Source organism: Spermophilus citellus (assembly GCF_964194105.1).
Source record: "Spermophilus citellus genome assembly, chromosome: 3".
Lineage (NCBI taxonomy): Eukaryota > Metazoa > Chordata > Mammalia > Rodentia > Sciuridae > Spermophilus > Spermophilus citellus.
Genome location: NC_138184.1, coordinates 86,937,193 through 86,954,538, shown reverse-complemented (window position 1 = coordinate 86,954,538; position 17,346 = coordinate 86,937,193). Strand labels below are relative to the sequence as shown.

The following is a 17,346-nucleotide window of genomic DNA, read 5'->3' as shown; positions in this document are numbered from 1 at the left end:
CCTGTGGAATGATCCATGAGGGCTGGGGCATCTTGCTCACCACTGTCTTCCCTAGTCCTTTCTATTTTCTGTACTTTAGTGTCATTAACAATATGCAATATATACCCAAAGATGCCCCCCCCCCCCGCAAAAATGACTAATAAGAGTAAATTTCAGGGGGTGTGACCTGAAGAAAAGGCAATCCTAATACCATCTTCAAAATAATCCTTCTCTTCCTAAGTGACTATACATATATATATATACACATACACACACACACACACTTATTCTTATATATATATATTTACTTATTCTTATTTTTAGTTGTTGATAGACCTTTATTTTAATTTATTTATATGCGGTGCTGAGAATCAAACCCAGTGCCTCACAAATGCCAGGCAAGTGTGCTACCACTGAGCCACAGTCCCACCCCCCTCAGTGATTTATAATGTTGCCTTTACCATGAATTCTATTTTTTGAATTCTTCAAAAAGGCCAATCAAAACTTATTCCAAAAAAAGCCCACAACATTTTCCTGTATATAAAAATTGTTTTTAAATAAGTTTCATTATATTTTAACTATTATAGCTTTCTAGTAATTTTTTTAAACATTTTTTAGTTGTTGATGTAAATTTTTTGTATGTGGTGCTAAGAATTGAATCCAGTCACATATACTAGGCAAGTGCTCTTCCACTGAGCTATAACCTCAGCCCTATAGTAGATTTTTTACAGTTATTATTCATTATTCAGAAATATTTAGAAACAGAATGGATAGATATTCACTATTCAAGATTATCCTGACTACAGGGAATAGGATAAATTGGAAACTTGAGTTCTTCTAGAAGCATCCTGGAGAAGGGAAAGGAAGACCTAAAAGCATAAATCAAATTCATGGATTATATAATTATACTAAGGAAAGAATACAATACTTCTAATTAATTAAACATAAAGTTGAACTGAAATCACTATGACTCACCTGTTTCTCTCCATATATCAATAAGCACATGAACAGCAAGGAGACAGTAATAGTCTGAAAACTGCAATTCTGTTTTCAAACAGGATTTCCCTACAAGAAAAGAAAATAATCACATCTTTTCAAACATCTGTTCAACTATTTCTGCCCCAAAGGAGTTTTTTATAGCAGAAAAGTGACAGGGAGAGAAGAGAAAAAAGAAATGAAAATAAGAATAGGATAAGTACCCCCCAAAATTAATTAATTAAAAATACAAGTCATAAAACAAAGGGATCAAAAGAAAGTGAGACCACACTCAGTTGGGACAGAAGGAAGGGTTCCAGCATAGAGAAGCTATCTATGATGATCCCACAAAAAAGATTGGGAAAGAGGTTTTCGGTGAAAAGCATAAACCAAGGGCCGTGTACGAAAAAAGTACTATTATATTCCTTACTTGGCCTAATATCTTTAATATAGTTAGAGAAATAATGATATCTCCTAGTCAATTTATATCATACACATCTAGCAGAGTCCAGGCCACTCTGAAAAATCACCTACTTTAAGTATCTTATAATTTATAATATAACTTTGATTTAATGATATAGTATATGTATTAAAAATATTAAGGCATACAGGCAGAAAACAGACAATTATCGTAACTATGCAATTCATATAAGTCCCAACGTAAGAGAGTTAGCTCATCAGGAGAATATGGACAACAGTAAGTCACCTATAATTATTTAAAACTCCAAGCTTAAGAAAGTCTTCGTCACTTATCACTTGGTCTTCCTTCTTGAAAAAATATTCTCCTTAGAAAACTAATTAAAACAGGATACAACAGGTGCTTTAAAAACTGATTTCTAAGCCTTAGCAAATCAGGGGACTACTGCACACTCTGAAAGGTTGCTTACCGAATTCCAGTCCATGTTGGTATCTTTGCATCAATTCCCTGACCACACTCAATTTCTGATTTTTATCCATGGTGTGGTACAAGCCAAGTAACCTCGTCAGCTGCACCACACACAAATGTTGTTGCAAAGCTCGGATGTCAGAAGGCAGTGCCAGCTTATCCTCTGTTGGTGTTGACAAAGGAACAACTCCGAGTAACTGATTAATAAACTGTGAGGCGGGGGAAAAGAGGACACAAGTCTCAAAACTCAACTAAACCTCAGTAGGCTGTAGTACAGAAATTGATGTGGTCTATAAAAAGGCATCAATAAAAAAACTTTAAATTCCTTAGTATAATATTTCCATCTACCAAAAAATAAAAAAAGATTTGTGATAGGACACAATAATCATAGAACTGACACAATCATTCACTGATGGACAAAAGTATATTATCAATACCATGTACCACAAACAGTAAATATTAAAAAGATTATAACAATGTTTTATAAACTATAGAAATTAACAAGATATATCATATCATTAAAAAGATTTAATTAGGGGTTGGGGATGTGGCTCAAGCAAGGCATGCCCGGGGCGCTGGGTTTGATCCTCAACTCCACATAAAAATAAAACTAAAATCCACAATTATATTGATTTACTTTTTTTTTTTTTTTTTTTTTTGCTAACGAGGATTAAACCCAGGGGCTTGCACATGCTAGATAAGCACACTATCATTAAGCTACAACCCAGCCTTTTTTATTTGATTGGTTTGGGGACAAAGTCTTGCAAAGTTGCCCAGGCAATCCTTCCTCCGTCTCCCAGGTAGCTAGTATTACACATGTGCACTTTGTCAGCTGGCTACAAATAAATTATGAAAGGAAAGGTTGTACACTGAAGGGATGGTTACCATTCTTTTAAGTTTTTAAATTTTAGATAATTATAGATTAACATTTAGTGTTTAGAAGTAACAAATCCCATGTAGCATTCACTCAATTTCTCCCAACAATAGCATCCTGCCTTAAACTATAATTCTTTAAATTTGGTAAGAATTAAAAAAACAAAAATCACACACCAGTTCCAGTTATATTTTTATTAAAAACATGCTTATTGTCACTCACTTTTAAAATCCTACTAAGATAACAATAAGGAATAAAAAAGGATTAAGCTCACAAAGATTTTTTAAAAAATGTAACTACATCACAGGCAACCACAAGAATGGAAAGTTATACTCCATGTATGTATGTCAAAATATATTCTGTCATGTATATCTAAAAAGAACAAATACAAAAAATTTAAAAAACATAAAAAATGTGAAGAGATGACAGTAAATTAAAACAAGATTTCAAAAGACAAAAAGCAGGAAAGCAGGCGGTAAGCAATAATTGACTTATAGGGCCGAGCAGGGTGAAATTCTCAGCAGAGGGAAGAACACCAAAAAGCAGTACATTTATTCCATTTCCAGAACCTCAGAAAACTCAAGAAATTTTCAACCACAGAACCTTCAAGACTGAAGAATTAAGGGTACCAGGTGTCTCTGAAGACTAAGGTATTATCATGGGATAAAAACAGAATGTGCTGAATTGGTCTAAGAACTTGGTCCCCTCCCCAAGCTCACAGACCCACTTCCTGAGGATGAACAGAAGCTAAACCAGAGACACTGTAGACTTGGGCAGAACTGGCAGAGCTAAAAATAGGGGATAATGTGAAAATTTGCTTATTCAATGATGAAAGCCTCATCCCCTCCCCTACGTCTAAACTAAACTAATCCCAGAATACTTCAGTCAGAAGTATAAATCCCCTAACAGATGGTAGCAAAAAAGCCAGGGAAAGCATATCTAAGAGGCAGAGGTGGTGGCACACACCTTTCATCCTTTTTTTTTTTTTTTTTTAACAGAGAGAGAGAGAATTTTTTTAATATTTATTTTTAGTTTTTGGCAGACACAACATCTTTGTATGTGGTGCTGAGGATTGAACCCGGGCCGCACGCATGCCAGGTGAGAGCGCTACCGCTTGACACATCCCCAGCCCACCTTTCATCCTCTTAACTCTGTTGCTTACTTCCGTATCTAAATTATAAACATGTAGAAATTTGTTTATTTTCTTTAATATATTTTTTAGGTATAGATGGACCCAACACAATGCCTTTATTTTTATGTGGTGCTGAGGATTGAACCCAGGTCCTGCCCATGCTAGGCGAGTGCTCTACCACTGAGCCACAACCCCAGCCAGTAAATTTGTTTATTTTTAATTGATATTTTCCTGTGGGATGTATGAAGGATTACCTCCTTTCTTATACAATTTCTTTCTATTAGGGTTAATATTTTTTTAGGTCCATTAACTCCAATCAGTATGGTTATACCATAATAGGGTAAATCTCCTCTTAGCATGGTCCATAACAAGAGGTTCCATTTAACCCTGACTCCTGCCTTATATTGGAGAGGGGAGAGGTTTCTGGGAATTGAACCCAGGAGCACTCTATCACTGAGCTACATCCCCAGCCCTTTTTATTTTTTATTTTGAGAAGGTCTCACTAAGTTGCTGAGGCTGGCCTCAAACTTGGAATCCTCCTGCCTCAGCCTCTGGATTGTTGTGATTACAGGTTGAGTGCCACTGTGCCCACTTAGCATTACTGGTTTGATTACAAGGCTATATAGTTCCTATTGCCAGCTCTACCATTCTTGCAAGTCTTTTTTTTTTTTTTTTTTTTGGTGGTTCTGGGAATTGAACCCAGGGCCTTGTGCATTAGAGGTATATCCCCAGCCCCCTTGCAAGTCATTTTATATACTGGTTGTAACTATTCTTTTAAAAAAAAATGATCCATGCTTTTATTTATATATATATATATGTGTGTGTGTGTGTGTGTGTGTGTGTGTATATATGTATATGGTTGTTGATGGATCTTATTTTACTCATTTATTTCTATGAGGTGCTAAGAATTGAACCCAGTGTTACACATGTGAGGCAAGCACTCTAACACTGAGCTAAAACCCAAGCCTTAGTTATGTTCTTTTTTTGGTATTAGAGATTGAACACAGGGGCACTTGACTGCTGAGCCACATCCCCAGCCTTATTTTGTATTTTAAATTTTACTTAGAGACAGCGTGTCATTGAGTTGCTGAGCAGCTCGCCACTGCTTTGAACTCGCAATTCTCCTGTCTCAGCCTCCAGAACAGCTGGGATTACAGGCGCATGCTACTGTATGTTTATTTCTTAATGCCTTCCTTAGTGAGTCTTTCAGATTTTATTATGAAATAAATATGCACATTTTTAGTCTATAAATTTTTTAAAAATATACTTTTAGTTGTACTTGAAGACAATATCTTTATTTATTTTTATGTGGTGCTGAAGATCGAACCCAGTGCCTCACACATGCGAGGCAGGTGCTCTACCACTGAGCTACAGCCCCAGGCTCTAGTCTATAAATAATTTGCTGTGCAAAAAACTCTTTAAAAACTAGAGTAATTCTGTTTGATTCTAAAACATCAAGGCAAAGAAAACAAAATATTAAAATATCTTCCTGCATAAGCCACTTCAGAATTACTAGATTTGATGGTTCATTCTTACTGGCTAGTCATACTTGAAAGACCTGGTTCACAATCCATTTCAACAGCAGTTCTCAGCTTGAATACTATTGGGTAGTTTGAAATTCTCCAACAAACATACTTGCTGAGTGACAGAATTTTTAGCTACTGAAATCATCCTGCTAAAAAGTTAAAAAGCTGTGACAGCAAAATTAAAATTCATACAGAATAAGATTACAAAATAAGATTGAAACAGCTTAAATCCTTAGACTCAGAACAATGACCATCCTTATCACTGCTAGTATTCCAGCAGGATTCCTGTGAGTAGATAAATCTTACCATATGGGGGTCACATGAGATGATCTAAGATTTTTTGAACAAAGCACTCAATGAATCCATTCTACATGGTTAACTAGATTCTGCTTAAATCCTTCCAGAAACACAAAACTCACATACTGTACTTTTAAAGAATTCTGACTACTAAAAATATCATTTTCTCACTGAGCCAAACTCTGAATTCTCTGTTTTCTTCTCTCTTCTACAAGATAACTTGTAAATCTGTGAATAGATCTACTACTCTGTCATCACCAGATCAAACTTCTTTTCCAGGCAATCATTTTTCTTTCTCAGGGGCTTTCAAATCCTCCTACAACCCAGAACCCTCTAGTTTGGATGTATTATAATTCATCCAGAAATTCCTGCGCTTGGTATGAGCCCTTTAAGCACAGTATCCCAAGAACTGCTCTACTAAACAAACATAAATGGTGACAGCCATGTAAGAGCCCCATGGAGAGACCACTGGGACTCCTTGCCAGTTAGGGAATACACTACTCCATATGCCTAAGATGTTTCACCTACAGAGCCCTGATGAATTCAAGATAGGGTCACAAAAAAATACTCATCTCTAGACCTATGCTCCCAATGTATATCATTCATTCCCCATAGAGACAATGGAAGATTTTCTGGGAAAACAGATGGTGGTGGCCCTATGACAGGAAGACTTCTAACCTTTGATACAACCTTCGCTGAATTATTTTTGAGCAAAATAGACAGAAGTCACTGGCTTTCTTTATATGTGCTATTATTTCTTTGCATGGTACTCTGTTCCACCTCAGGTACATAATTCTTCAGTGGGTAGAGTACTCCAACTGCCCAGGATACTTCAGGCTAAGCACTAAAATTCTTTAATGTGGAACAAGATATAAAGTTCCCATCAATGAGTGGGCAATTTGTCCCAAAACACATTGCTGTGTATGAGTACAAAACACACAGGCCCTCCACGATATATAGAACTGATTTACCTTGGTTCATTCACATCAAAAACTCAATACATGCATAAGCCCTGATTTCACCCTCAAGTATTGCCAAACGCTCAAGGCATGACAACTAAATATAATGTAGTGTCCTGCATCAAATGCTGGAACAGAAAAAGAGCATTATTGGAATAATGCCTTCCTTAGTGAATCTAGAGGCTACTTAATAGTAATATAACAACATCAGTTTCTAAATTGTGGCAAATATAATTATTTAAAGTATTAACTTATTAAAATATTCACCAGCTTTAGAGGAAGCTGAGTATTCAATTACTCTGTACTATTTTTGCAGCATTTCTATAAAACTAAAATCATTCTAAAATAAAGTTATAAAAAAAAAGTCCCTGACACTTCAGTTTCAGACTGCTTCAGCAGAATAAATCAAGGTTTAAAATAATCAGTGATTAACTATGGCACTTTTTAGCATGTCAGAGACAAGACATTAAAAGAAGAGCCCACTGCATTTCATAAAAATTAAAAATTTTTGTGTTGGAAAGGACTTTGTTAAGAGAATAAACTGATAACCTACAGAATGGGAAAAAATATTTCATCTACAATGAAGAACTTGAAAGTAAAAAGAACTCTTAAAACTCATGAGTGAAAAGAAAATATCAAATAAATTAGAAAATAGGCAAAAGACACATTTCACTGAAGAGAGTCAGATGGTAAATAAATACAGGAACAATCATTATACACCTATTGTTTTCTTTTCCCCCTTTTTTTGGAGGTGCTAGAGGTAAACCCGGACATACTAGGTAAGCACTCTACCACTGAGCAATATATTCCAGCCCTTTTACACCTACCACAATGACTAAATCAGTGACAACACAAAATGCTGGTAAGAATACAGAGAAACTAAATCATTCACTTGTTAGTGAGAATTTAAAACGAAAAACAGTTTATGGCTGCGGAAGTAGCTCAGCTGTCACATGCACAAGTCTCTGGGTTCAATCTCCAGCGAAGGAAGGGAGGGAAGGGAGGGAAGGAAGGAGGGAGGGAGGGAGGGAGGGAAGGAGGAAGGAAGGGAGGGAGAAAGGAAGGAAGGGAGGGAGGGAGGGAGGGAGGAAGGAAGGAAGGAAGGAAGGAAGGAAAAACCAGTTCAACCATTTCAGGAAAAACTAAACAGGCAGCTACCCTAAAATCCAGCAACTGTATGTCTGGGTATCTGGGTAATTTTTCTAATAGAAACGAAGATTTGTGTTCACACAAAAAGCCTGTACACAAATGTTCATAGCAGTATTATTTATTATAGCTAGCATCTAAAAATACTTTCAACAGCTCATTAGTTAAGGAAGTTGTGGTGCATTCATACTATGCAATACTATTCAGCAACAAAAAGCTATGAACCACTGAATCACGTAATAATGAGGATGATTCTCCACAGAATAATGCTAAGGGAAAAAAGCCACTCAAAGGGTTACACATAGCATGATTCCATTTACATACCATTCTTAAAATGACAAAATTATAGACAGAAAATTTATTAGTAGTTGCCTAGAGATAGAGAGGGAAAGAAAAGGTACAGGTAGGTGGCTATGGATGAAAAGAGGCAGTGTAGGTCTGAACATAATCCAAGTGACTCAGTAAGCAGAGGCAGGAGGATCACAAGCGAAGCCGGGCTTGGCACTTGATAAATCACTCCTATTACGCAAATATATACACACAAATAAATGCCTATAAAACTGGTAAAAATCTAAGAAAGCTCAATAGATTATATCAATGTCAATTTCCTAATTATATTACACTATAGTTATGCAATATGTTGCCACTGGGGCAAAATGAATGAAGCTATATGGGATCTTTCTGTTATTTCCTCAAATCCATGTAAATTCACAATTATCTCAAAATAAAATTATATTTTTAAAAAGAAGAATCCAGTCATTTGCCCCAGCTTTATTCCCACAAGGGCTTAGTTTGACAAGAAATCAAGTCTTCAGGCCAGCTACTCCAAAGGCTGAAGCAGGAGGCAAATTCAAGACCAGCCTGGGAAACGTAGCAAGACTGGGACCCAAAATAAAATAAAAAGGTATGCAGATGTAGCTCAGTGGTAAAGTACTCCTGGGTTCAATCCCCAGTACCAGGTTAAAAAAAAAAAAAAGAGAGAGAAAAAATGAGCTTTCAATGTGATAGCACCTGGAGTACTTACCTTGCCAGGGCAGTTATAGTTCTCATATTCATCAGTCCCACACATTACAGGAAGGAAACCCAAATAGTTATCTACTTTTAGTAAATAGAGGCACTTAACCGAATTCTGACACATACTTACTTTTGTACCCTGTGTAGCAGGCAAGAGGTCAACAAACACCTTCAGGTCTGTAAAACAACACGGTTTATCCCCAAACTTTTTAAAATACTGGAACATTAATTCTTCTGGGTCACCTAAGGGCAGGGAGGGGGGACATTATTATATTATTTCTAACTGAAGCAATTCCTAATTTAAGTGAGAGGTCTAATTTGGAAATATTTCAATTAAAGTGTTGCTTAATGCTTGAATGACAAGGAATGAAGATAAGAGAGGGCTGGATGCATATTGGTTTAAAGTTCACTCTTACATTTGAGTTTTCAGCTTCCCTATTATTGTACCTAGGAAATATGAAGCTATCTTATTCAGTTAAAATTTACATAGCAAAAATACTTACATTAAAACCCAAACAAAAACATAAGATTATATGCAAACGTTAAAAACACAGCTTCTCTCCACAGTTAGAAAATTTAAACCTGAATTTAAGAGAACTACCAGTTCATTCTAATTTCCTTCCAATTAAAAGCAAAATAAAATAAAAATAGAAAAATAAAATGTTCCCAAACTGACATAAGATTTAAGAAACAAGAATTTTTTTAAAAAATATATTTTTTAGTTGTCAATAGAGCTTTATTTATTTATTTTTATGTGGTGCTGAGAATCAAATCCAGTGCCTCACTGATGCTAGGCAAGTGCTCTACCACTGAGCCACAACGCCAAACCCGAAACAAGGATTTTTAATAAAAGGTTTCTGTAAGATTGTATGTCTAAATTCCTTTTCCTATTCTTTGTTAAGAAATACCCATGCTTTAACCAGATTTTCAAAGAACTCTGTGACTCAAAAGAAACTAAGAATCATTCACTGGTCTGGCAAAAAAAATTTATGCCTACTAGACAAATTCACATTTGCAAGATGGGGGCTGATAAGACGCAGGGGTAGATAAAGCAGATATTCAAGGCAGATTCAGACACTTTTAAATTCAGCTTTGCAAAGAAAATATAGGCATTTTCATTTGCAGATCTGGAAGTAGCACAGACTGAAGTTACTGAAGTAAACCCAAAGAGAGAAGCCAAGGCTGAGGAGGAAGCTCATGTAAGGCATTTGCCTAGCATGTGGAAGGTACCAGGTTTGATCCCCACTGCAAAAAAAGAAAAAGGAAAAAAGAGGAAGAAAGAGAAATCAGCACGGAATTGAAAAGTGGCTATGAATAAGCTACAACAGGAATGCTAGAAAAGTGAACAGTTAATTTTAGAAAGTTCTGCCAAGGACATTGAATAATTAAAAAGGACAGAGATGTTCTAGAACAGATTTCAAATACTGGAGGTGCTCGTTATATCAGAACAACTGGGCTTCCCAAAAAAACCTCTTAACTTTTTTGTTGTTTTTTTTTTAAATATTTATTTTTTAATTATAGGTGGACACAGTATCTTTATTTTACTTTCATGTGGTGCTGAGGATCGAACCCAGTGCCTCACACATGCTAGGCGAGTGCTCTACTTCTGAGCCATAACCCTAGCCTTTAATTAACTTTTAACAAGGACAAAGCTTTGATATCAATAAATGGGGAAAATAGTTTCATCAGAAGCTGAGGGGGACTGCGATTGTGGCTCAGTGGCAGAGTGCTTGTCTTGCACGTGTGGGGTCCTGGGTTCAAACCTCAGCACCACATAAAAATAAATAAAGATATTGTGTTTGTGTATAACTAAAAAAAAAAAAAAAAAAAAGCTGAGGGCTGGGGTTGTAGTTTGGCAGTAGAGTTTGCCTAGCATGTGAGGCCCTGCTTGATCCTTAGCACCATATGTAAACAAATAAATTAATTCATTAATAACAAAGAGATACGGTGTCCATCTACAATACACACACACACATATAAAATGAAGCTGAACAATGGAGAGTTCATTATCTTAAATTTAGCAAAAGTTAGGCTGGGAATATAGCTCAGTTGGTAGAGTGCTTGCCTAGCATACAAAGGCCCTAAGTTCAATCCCCAGCACCACCCCAAAAAAAAAAAAAATTAAAAATTAGCAAAAATCGGGCTGGGGATGTGGCTCAAGCGGTAGCGCGCTCGCCTGGGATGCGTGCGGCCCGGGTTCGATCCTCAGCACCACATACCAACAAAGATGTTGTGTCCGCCGAGAACTAAAAAATAAATATTAAAAATTCTCTCTCTCTCTCTCTCCTCTCACTCTCTCTTTAAAAAAAAAAATGTTAAAAAAATTAGCAAAAATCAGGTATTATTAAAACTATAAGGTAATTTTCAATATGAGAAGTAGCTGCTTTTGGCAGGGGGGGTCAACGAAATCATGAACTAGCACAATATAACATCTTACATTTCTGATTCAATGAGATGCTAAGAAACTAATTTATAAAACATTTAAGGGCTTCATCAAATTTCCGAAAGGCTTCTCTTAATGCTTTACTATTGGTATCAATCTTTGCTCCCTTTATAAATTTAAACTTAAGAAGAAGAAAAAGAAGAAGAAATTTAAAATTTCTCTTTAGCTGCTAACTGAATTCTGTCCAGTAGTCCTTTGACATTAGTTTTGTGAGTGCTTGGAACAGATTTAAGACAACTTTTCATCTACTTCACGAAATCCTAAAACTTACAAACCTGGAAATTTTTATTGGAACTGATTTAACTTTACTGTGTTAACAACAGCTCTGATGGAACAGGAAAAAATGAAAACATTAGGCCAAATTGAATGAGTAACAGAGAAATAATTTTGTAAGTGATCCGTTCATTAGTAAATATTCGCAGATAATAAAGATGTTTCCTTCCTCAACATGACTTTCTCATTATAGGCCTCAGATAATGAATACTGCACTCTAGTACTAAGGGTATCCCTGTATCTTCTCTAGGTTTCCCAAATATCATATTTTCTTACCTAATTTATATTCATCATTACAACCTTGACTTCGTAAGCGCCTGATCAGCTCCAATTTAGCTAGATGTGGTCCGCGGAGATGGCGAGAACTTTTAGATTCTTCTGTTATCCTATCTTCTATAAACTTCACAGCCTCTTCCGCAGAATAATGTACTTCTCCTTCTAAAGAGCTAGATATAAACACATGAAAAAAGATGTTATTGTCTCTACTATCCTTCCCCAAGTTAAAAGTCAAATTAAATTATTAAGAAAAAATTTTCAAACAAGAAACAACACCTTGATAATTATAAAACAATAAAAATGGTTAGTGTGGTAGCACACACCTGTAATCCCAGTAAATCTAATTCCCAGTAACCTTGGGAAGCTGAGGCAGGAGGATGATCCTGAGTTCAAAGCCAGCCTTAGCAAATTACCAAGGTGCTAAGCAACTCAGTGAGACTCTGTCTCTAAATAAAATATAAAATAGGACTGGGGATGTGGCTGAGTGGTCAAGTGCCCCTGAATTCAATACTCAGCACACACGCACACACACACACACACACACAAAAAAAAGCGGGGGGGGGGGATTCTTACTTTCAAAGGAATATATTATAAGACAGAAAAGGAGAGTTAAAATGTCTGACAATGAAATTCTTAAGCTACCACATATTAAAAAGTGACACTATTGGGCCTGGCATGTGTGCGGCCCGGGTTCGGTCCTCAGCACCACATACAAACAAAGATGTTGTGTCTGCCGAAAACTAAAAAAAAATAAAAATAAAAAATAAAAAGTTCTCTCTCTTTAAAAAAAATAATAATAATAAGTGACACTACAGCTGGGCGTGGTGGCACACACCTGTAATACTATCAACTCAGGAGGCTGAGGCAGGACCATTGTAATTTCAAAGCCAGACTCAGCAACTGAGAGAGGAAGCTCTAAGCAACACAACAAGAACCTATTTCTAAATTAAAGGTTAAAAAAGGGAAAGAGTCAGGGATCTGGATGTAGCTCAGTGGTTAGGTGCCCCTGGGTTCAATCCCCAGTACCCAAAAAAAAGCCACTATAATTCAGGAAAAAAAGATGACTTACTGTTCACCTTCAGCAGGAGGAGTCCAGGCCTCTTCAATCAGTCGAAAGACAGAATCGAAATAAGTCAGATAGAACTGCCAGTCATCTGAGCTAAAATCAGATTGAATGATGCACACAGGATTAAACCCAAGTTGTGACAAATCTGCCTTAGGAACCATGATGTTAACTTAATTTTCTAAGTTTTACTTTCATATGTGCCAAGAATAATCCACCCCTCCCTCTGCAGCCCTAAAAGGGCAGCACTCCAGTGTCACTTTCAAAGTAAAAACTTGAAACAGACTACTCTGTACTTCAATAAAATGACCAGGTCTAGAAAACTAATATTCCTAACAGAAAACTCCCCACATAGCACTATCAAACTGGAGGTGGCATAGGTAGGAAGGAAGCCTTATTTTAAGCTTTATTGAATTTGACAAATAATAATTTTCAACATTCATTCTCAAGACTCAACTAATATTTAGCATCACGGTGGTAAAAGTACCATTATCTCTCTTTACTAAAAGATGAAGGCTCATTGAAAACACATCCAGAACATAACTACAAGAATATTTTATGCCCAGCAATCTCAAAATACACAAATAAAATGTGTCTACAGTGAGGTCTTAAAGCCTCACTGCAGTCTCATAGCACAAAAAGCAGCATCTACTCACTTTTTTAGTAAGAGGCGCCTGGAAAGGGCATTACACTCTGGCCACCTGCTCAGCTTCTTATACATAGCCATGCATTTATTTTCCCGACTCTGAATCTCACTGGTCAGCTTCTCTGCAATTAAAAGTTATAAAAGTTGGTGAACTGCTTTCATTTCTACTTACAACCAGAATAAAGTCAAATCACAAGAAAAATGTCACATTTTTTCATTCACACTCTAAGAAAATATTACCACTATTAGCTATAAATTACTAATTTATAACAGTTATTTTGCTAAAGAGAAAAAAATACATTACGGAATTTTTGTTATTGTTATTTTCAGACAGAGTCTCAATGTTACCCAAGATGGCTTCAACTTCAAAATCTTCCTGACCCAGCCTTATAAGCATGCACGATAGCATATGCAGGAAAAAGTATATTTCTGACCCTAAATTTTTATAACTTTCTCAGTAAAACACAAGGATCCACAATATATTGGGCTGAGGATTGAGTATGTGGGACAGGCTTATAAAACTCAATAGTAATGGGCATGGTTGCGCATGCCTATAATCCCAGCAGCTCAGAAGGCTGAGACTGGAGGAGAGCGAGTTCAAAGCCAGGCTCAGCAATAACGAGGCGCTAAGCAACTTAGTGAGATCCTGACTCTAAATAAAATACAAAATAGGGCTGGGATGTGGCTCAGTGGTTGAGTGCCCCTGAATTCAATCCCCGTTACTCAAAACAAACAAACAAACAAAAAAATAGTATCTAAAGACTGGTAAATTTATTCAATCTGTATAGTCCTAAAACATTAAGGAGGGTTGGGCTGATAGGATAAGCAAAGTGAAATGGAAGACAAAAATGAGAAGTGATTGAGTTTTTCCCAACAATTAGGAACAGGAAAAAAAAATGGGACTAGACTACTGACGAGATAAGATTTGCCTTGTCCTTTGAGGATAGTTTAGCAAATTAGGATAATAATAATTACATTATTAATTTCCTGTACAGAATCTAAATTTTAATTATCCATATTTTTATAATCTAGCTAAATAAAAACAGAATGGTAGAATTTTACCCATCTGTAAGAATGCTAAAGTTAGAGAATAAGTTACAATAAAAATAACAATGGGGGGATTCCATCTCTTGGGTCCCCTTCTTCCTGGGGGAGAAGTCTTTTCTGCTGTCCTTTAATAAAGCCTCTACTTTCCACTCTGGGAAAAAAAGAAAAAATGGGGCTGGGGATGTGGCTCAAGCGGTAGCGCGCTCGCCTGGCATGTGTGCGGCCCAGGTTCAATCCTCAGCACCACATACAAACAAAGATGTTGTATCCGCCGAAAACTAAAACATAAATATTAAAAAAATAAAATAAAATAACAATAGGGCTGGGGTTGTGATTAGTGGTAAAGCAACTGCCTAGCAGGTATAAGGCCCTGCGTTTGATCCTCAGCACCACATAAAAATAAATAAATAAAATAAAGGTACTGTGTCCAACTACAACTAAAAAATAAATATTAAAAAAATTTAAATAATAATTTCTATATTCTACACAATTTAATAGCATTACAGTTTCAATACCATATATAATCTACTAAAGGATACATACGCCTGTATTAAACAAAGTCGTTTTATGAATGCACCTAATGAAAGATATGGGGCTACTCATATACAGTTAGTTATTCTCACTGACTGTGAATGAACCATTGAAAAAATATTAATTAAAAAACAACAACAAAAAAAAACCCCACACATGTAATTCCAGCGACGCAGGAGGATAGCAAGTTTCAAGCCAGCCTCTGCAACTAAGCAAAGCTCTAAGCTACTTGATGAGACCCTAACTCAAAACAAAAAAATAAAAAGGGCTGGGGATGTAACTTAGTGGTAAAGGGGATCCGGGTTTAACCCCCAGTACCAAAAAATAAAATGGAGGGGAACATGTACCTTTTGAAGGATATAAAGAACTAGTAAATGAAAGAGACTCTGGGGTAGGTGTTTAGATCTAGGATACCTTCCACACTCCTTGAATTTTCTCAATCCAAAAATTATTTTCAATTAAAAAGTAGTTTAGATGGGATATAATTATATCCCGTCTGATTCAAATGTAATAAATAAATAAATTTTAAAAAGAAGTAGTTCAGGGGCCAGGGATATAGCTCAGCCGGCAGAGTGCTTGCCTCGCATGCAGAAGACTCTGGGTTCAATCCCCAGCACCACACACACACCAAAAAAAAGGGAGTTTAGGTGCACACACCTGATATCCAAGCACCTCAGGAGGCTGAGGCAGGAGGATTGGGAGTTCTAAGCCAGCCTCAGCAAAAGCGAGGCACTAAGCAACTCAGTGACACCCTGTTTCTAAATAAAATACAAAATAGGGCTGAGCTCAGTGGTCAAGTGCCCCTAAATTAAATCCCTGGTAACCAACCCCCCCACAAAAAAATAATTTAGGGCTAGGGTTGTAGCTCAGTGGGAGTGCTTGCTTTGCATGCATGAGGTGCTGGGTTCAATCCTAAGACCCACATAAAAATAAATAACATAAAGGTATTGGGTTCATCTACAACTAAAAAAGACAGTTGTTTAGCTGGGCATGGTGGCACGTGACTGTAATCCCAACATATTGAGAGGTTGAGGCAGGAGGATCACAATTTGGAGACCAATCTCAGAGCTTACCAAGGCAGGCCCTAAGCACTCAGTGAGAATTTGTTTCAAAATAAAAAATAAAGAGAGCTGGGAATGTAGCTCAGTGGTTAAGTGCCCATGGGTTTAATCCCTGGTACAAAATATAACAAGGTGACAATCATACATGATTTTTCTTTTATATCTTCATATCTCTGTTTCTGTATGAGGAAGGACTTTCTTCATATAGAGGATTCAATTAACAATTTTCCTGTCTTAACAGGAAAAAATACTCTAAGAAAACTTTAACAGGGGCCTGGGATTATAGCTCAGTGGTGGAGCACTTGCCTCTCACATGTGAGGCACTGGGTTCAATCCTCAGCACCACATAATAATAAATGTATTGTGTCCGTCTACAATTAAAAATAAAAATTAAAAAAAAAAGGAAAACTTTAATAGTTACCTCCTAATTTCCCTCTAATGACATCCAAGGCTTCCTGATACTTTCCCAGTCGTTCCAGGATCATGTAATAAAGTTCAACCTTGTAGAAGAAATAAACAAGTGTAATCATTGAAACTTTTCAATAAAAGATAGTCATACGAAAGTTTTTAAAATAATAGAAAATGATACTATCTTCTAATGAGATGAAGCTGTTGGAAACTGCCACACAGGAGCTGAGCATCCCTTAGCTTTGAGTGATGAAAATGTGGAGACTGGTTTCCCTGACAGGGAGGGAAGTAGATCCCCATTTCCACTCAGCAGAAGAGCACAGCTTTGGGAGTGGGCATTACCTAGTGCAAGCGGGCTGCCCTTGTATCATTACCCCTCTGCCTAATATGAATGGAATGTTCTTTTGAACAGCCTCCCCCAATAAAACCTGGGTTTGAGGCATGCCCCCTCTTTCTTTCCTGCCTTGCCTCCTTTGTGGGAGCTGAGTCAGAGGGGCAATCACAGAACCCAAAGAAAAAGGTATTTTTCTGTCTGTGTCATTAATTTGTGTTAGCCCAGTTCTCCTGGAGTGACCCTGACTGATTTAGTATGTGTTGTGAAAGATAGTAATAATCAGACAACAGTGTCTTCCCCATCCATACACATCTCAGCTTGCAATATTTGCTAGAGACAGCTCAGTGTTCATTAAACCTAAGCAGAGAGCTTCCAAAGCTTCACGTATACAGAAATGACAAGACTGGAAACCCAGCTATACAGATGGAACAAAACAACAGTACATAATTTTGCAATTCAAAATAGTGGTACAAAAG

At 36.7% G+C, this 17,346-nt stretch overlaps 1 protein-coding gene across 6 annotated transcripts in view; it reads right to left on the bottom strand.

The window, feature by feature from the left end:
- Positions 1 to 17,346, bottom strand: part of NAA25 (N-alpha-acetyltransferase 25, NatB auxiliary subunit) — a 75,340-nt gene that overhangs the window by 32,604 nt on the left and 25,390 nt on the right. For all 6 annotated transcript variants that reach the window (XM_081283397.1, XM_081283396.1, XM_081283399.1 and 3 more), the window contains 7 exons: positions 16,550 to 16,628; positions 13,500 to 13,611; positions 12,850 to 12,939; positions 11,781 to 11,950; positions 8,919 to 9,031; positions 1,842 to 2,049; positions 955 to 1,044 (listed from right to left, as the gene is read on the bottom strand). In XM_081283397.1, the coding sequence (XP_081139523.1) occupies positions 955 to 1,044; positions 1,842 to 2,049; positions 8,919 to 9,031; positions 11,781 to 11,950; positions 12,850 to 12,939; positions 13,500 to 13,611; positions 16,550 to 16,628 (862 nt within the window). The remainder of the gene's footprint in view (positions 1 to 954; positions 1,045 to 1,841; positions 2,050 to 8,918; positions 9,032 to 11,780; positions 11,951 to 12,849; positions 12,940 to 13,499; positions 13,612 to 16,549; positions 16,629 to 17,346) is intronic.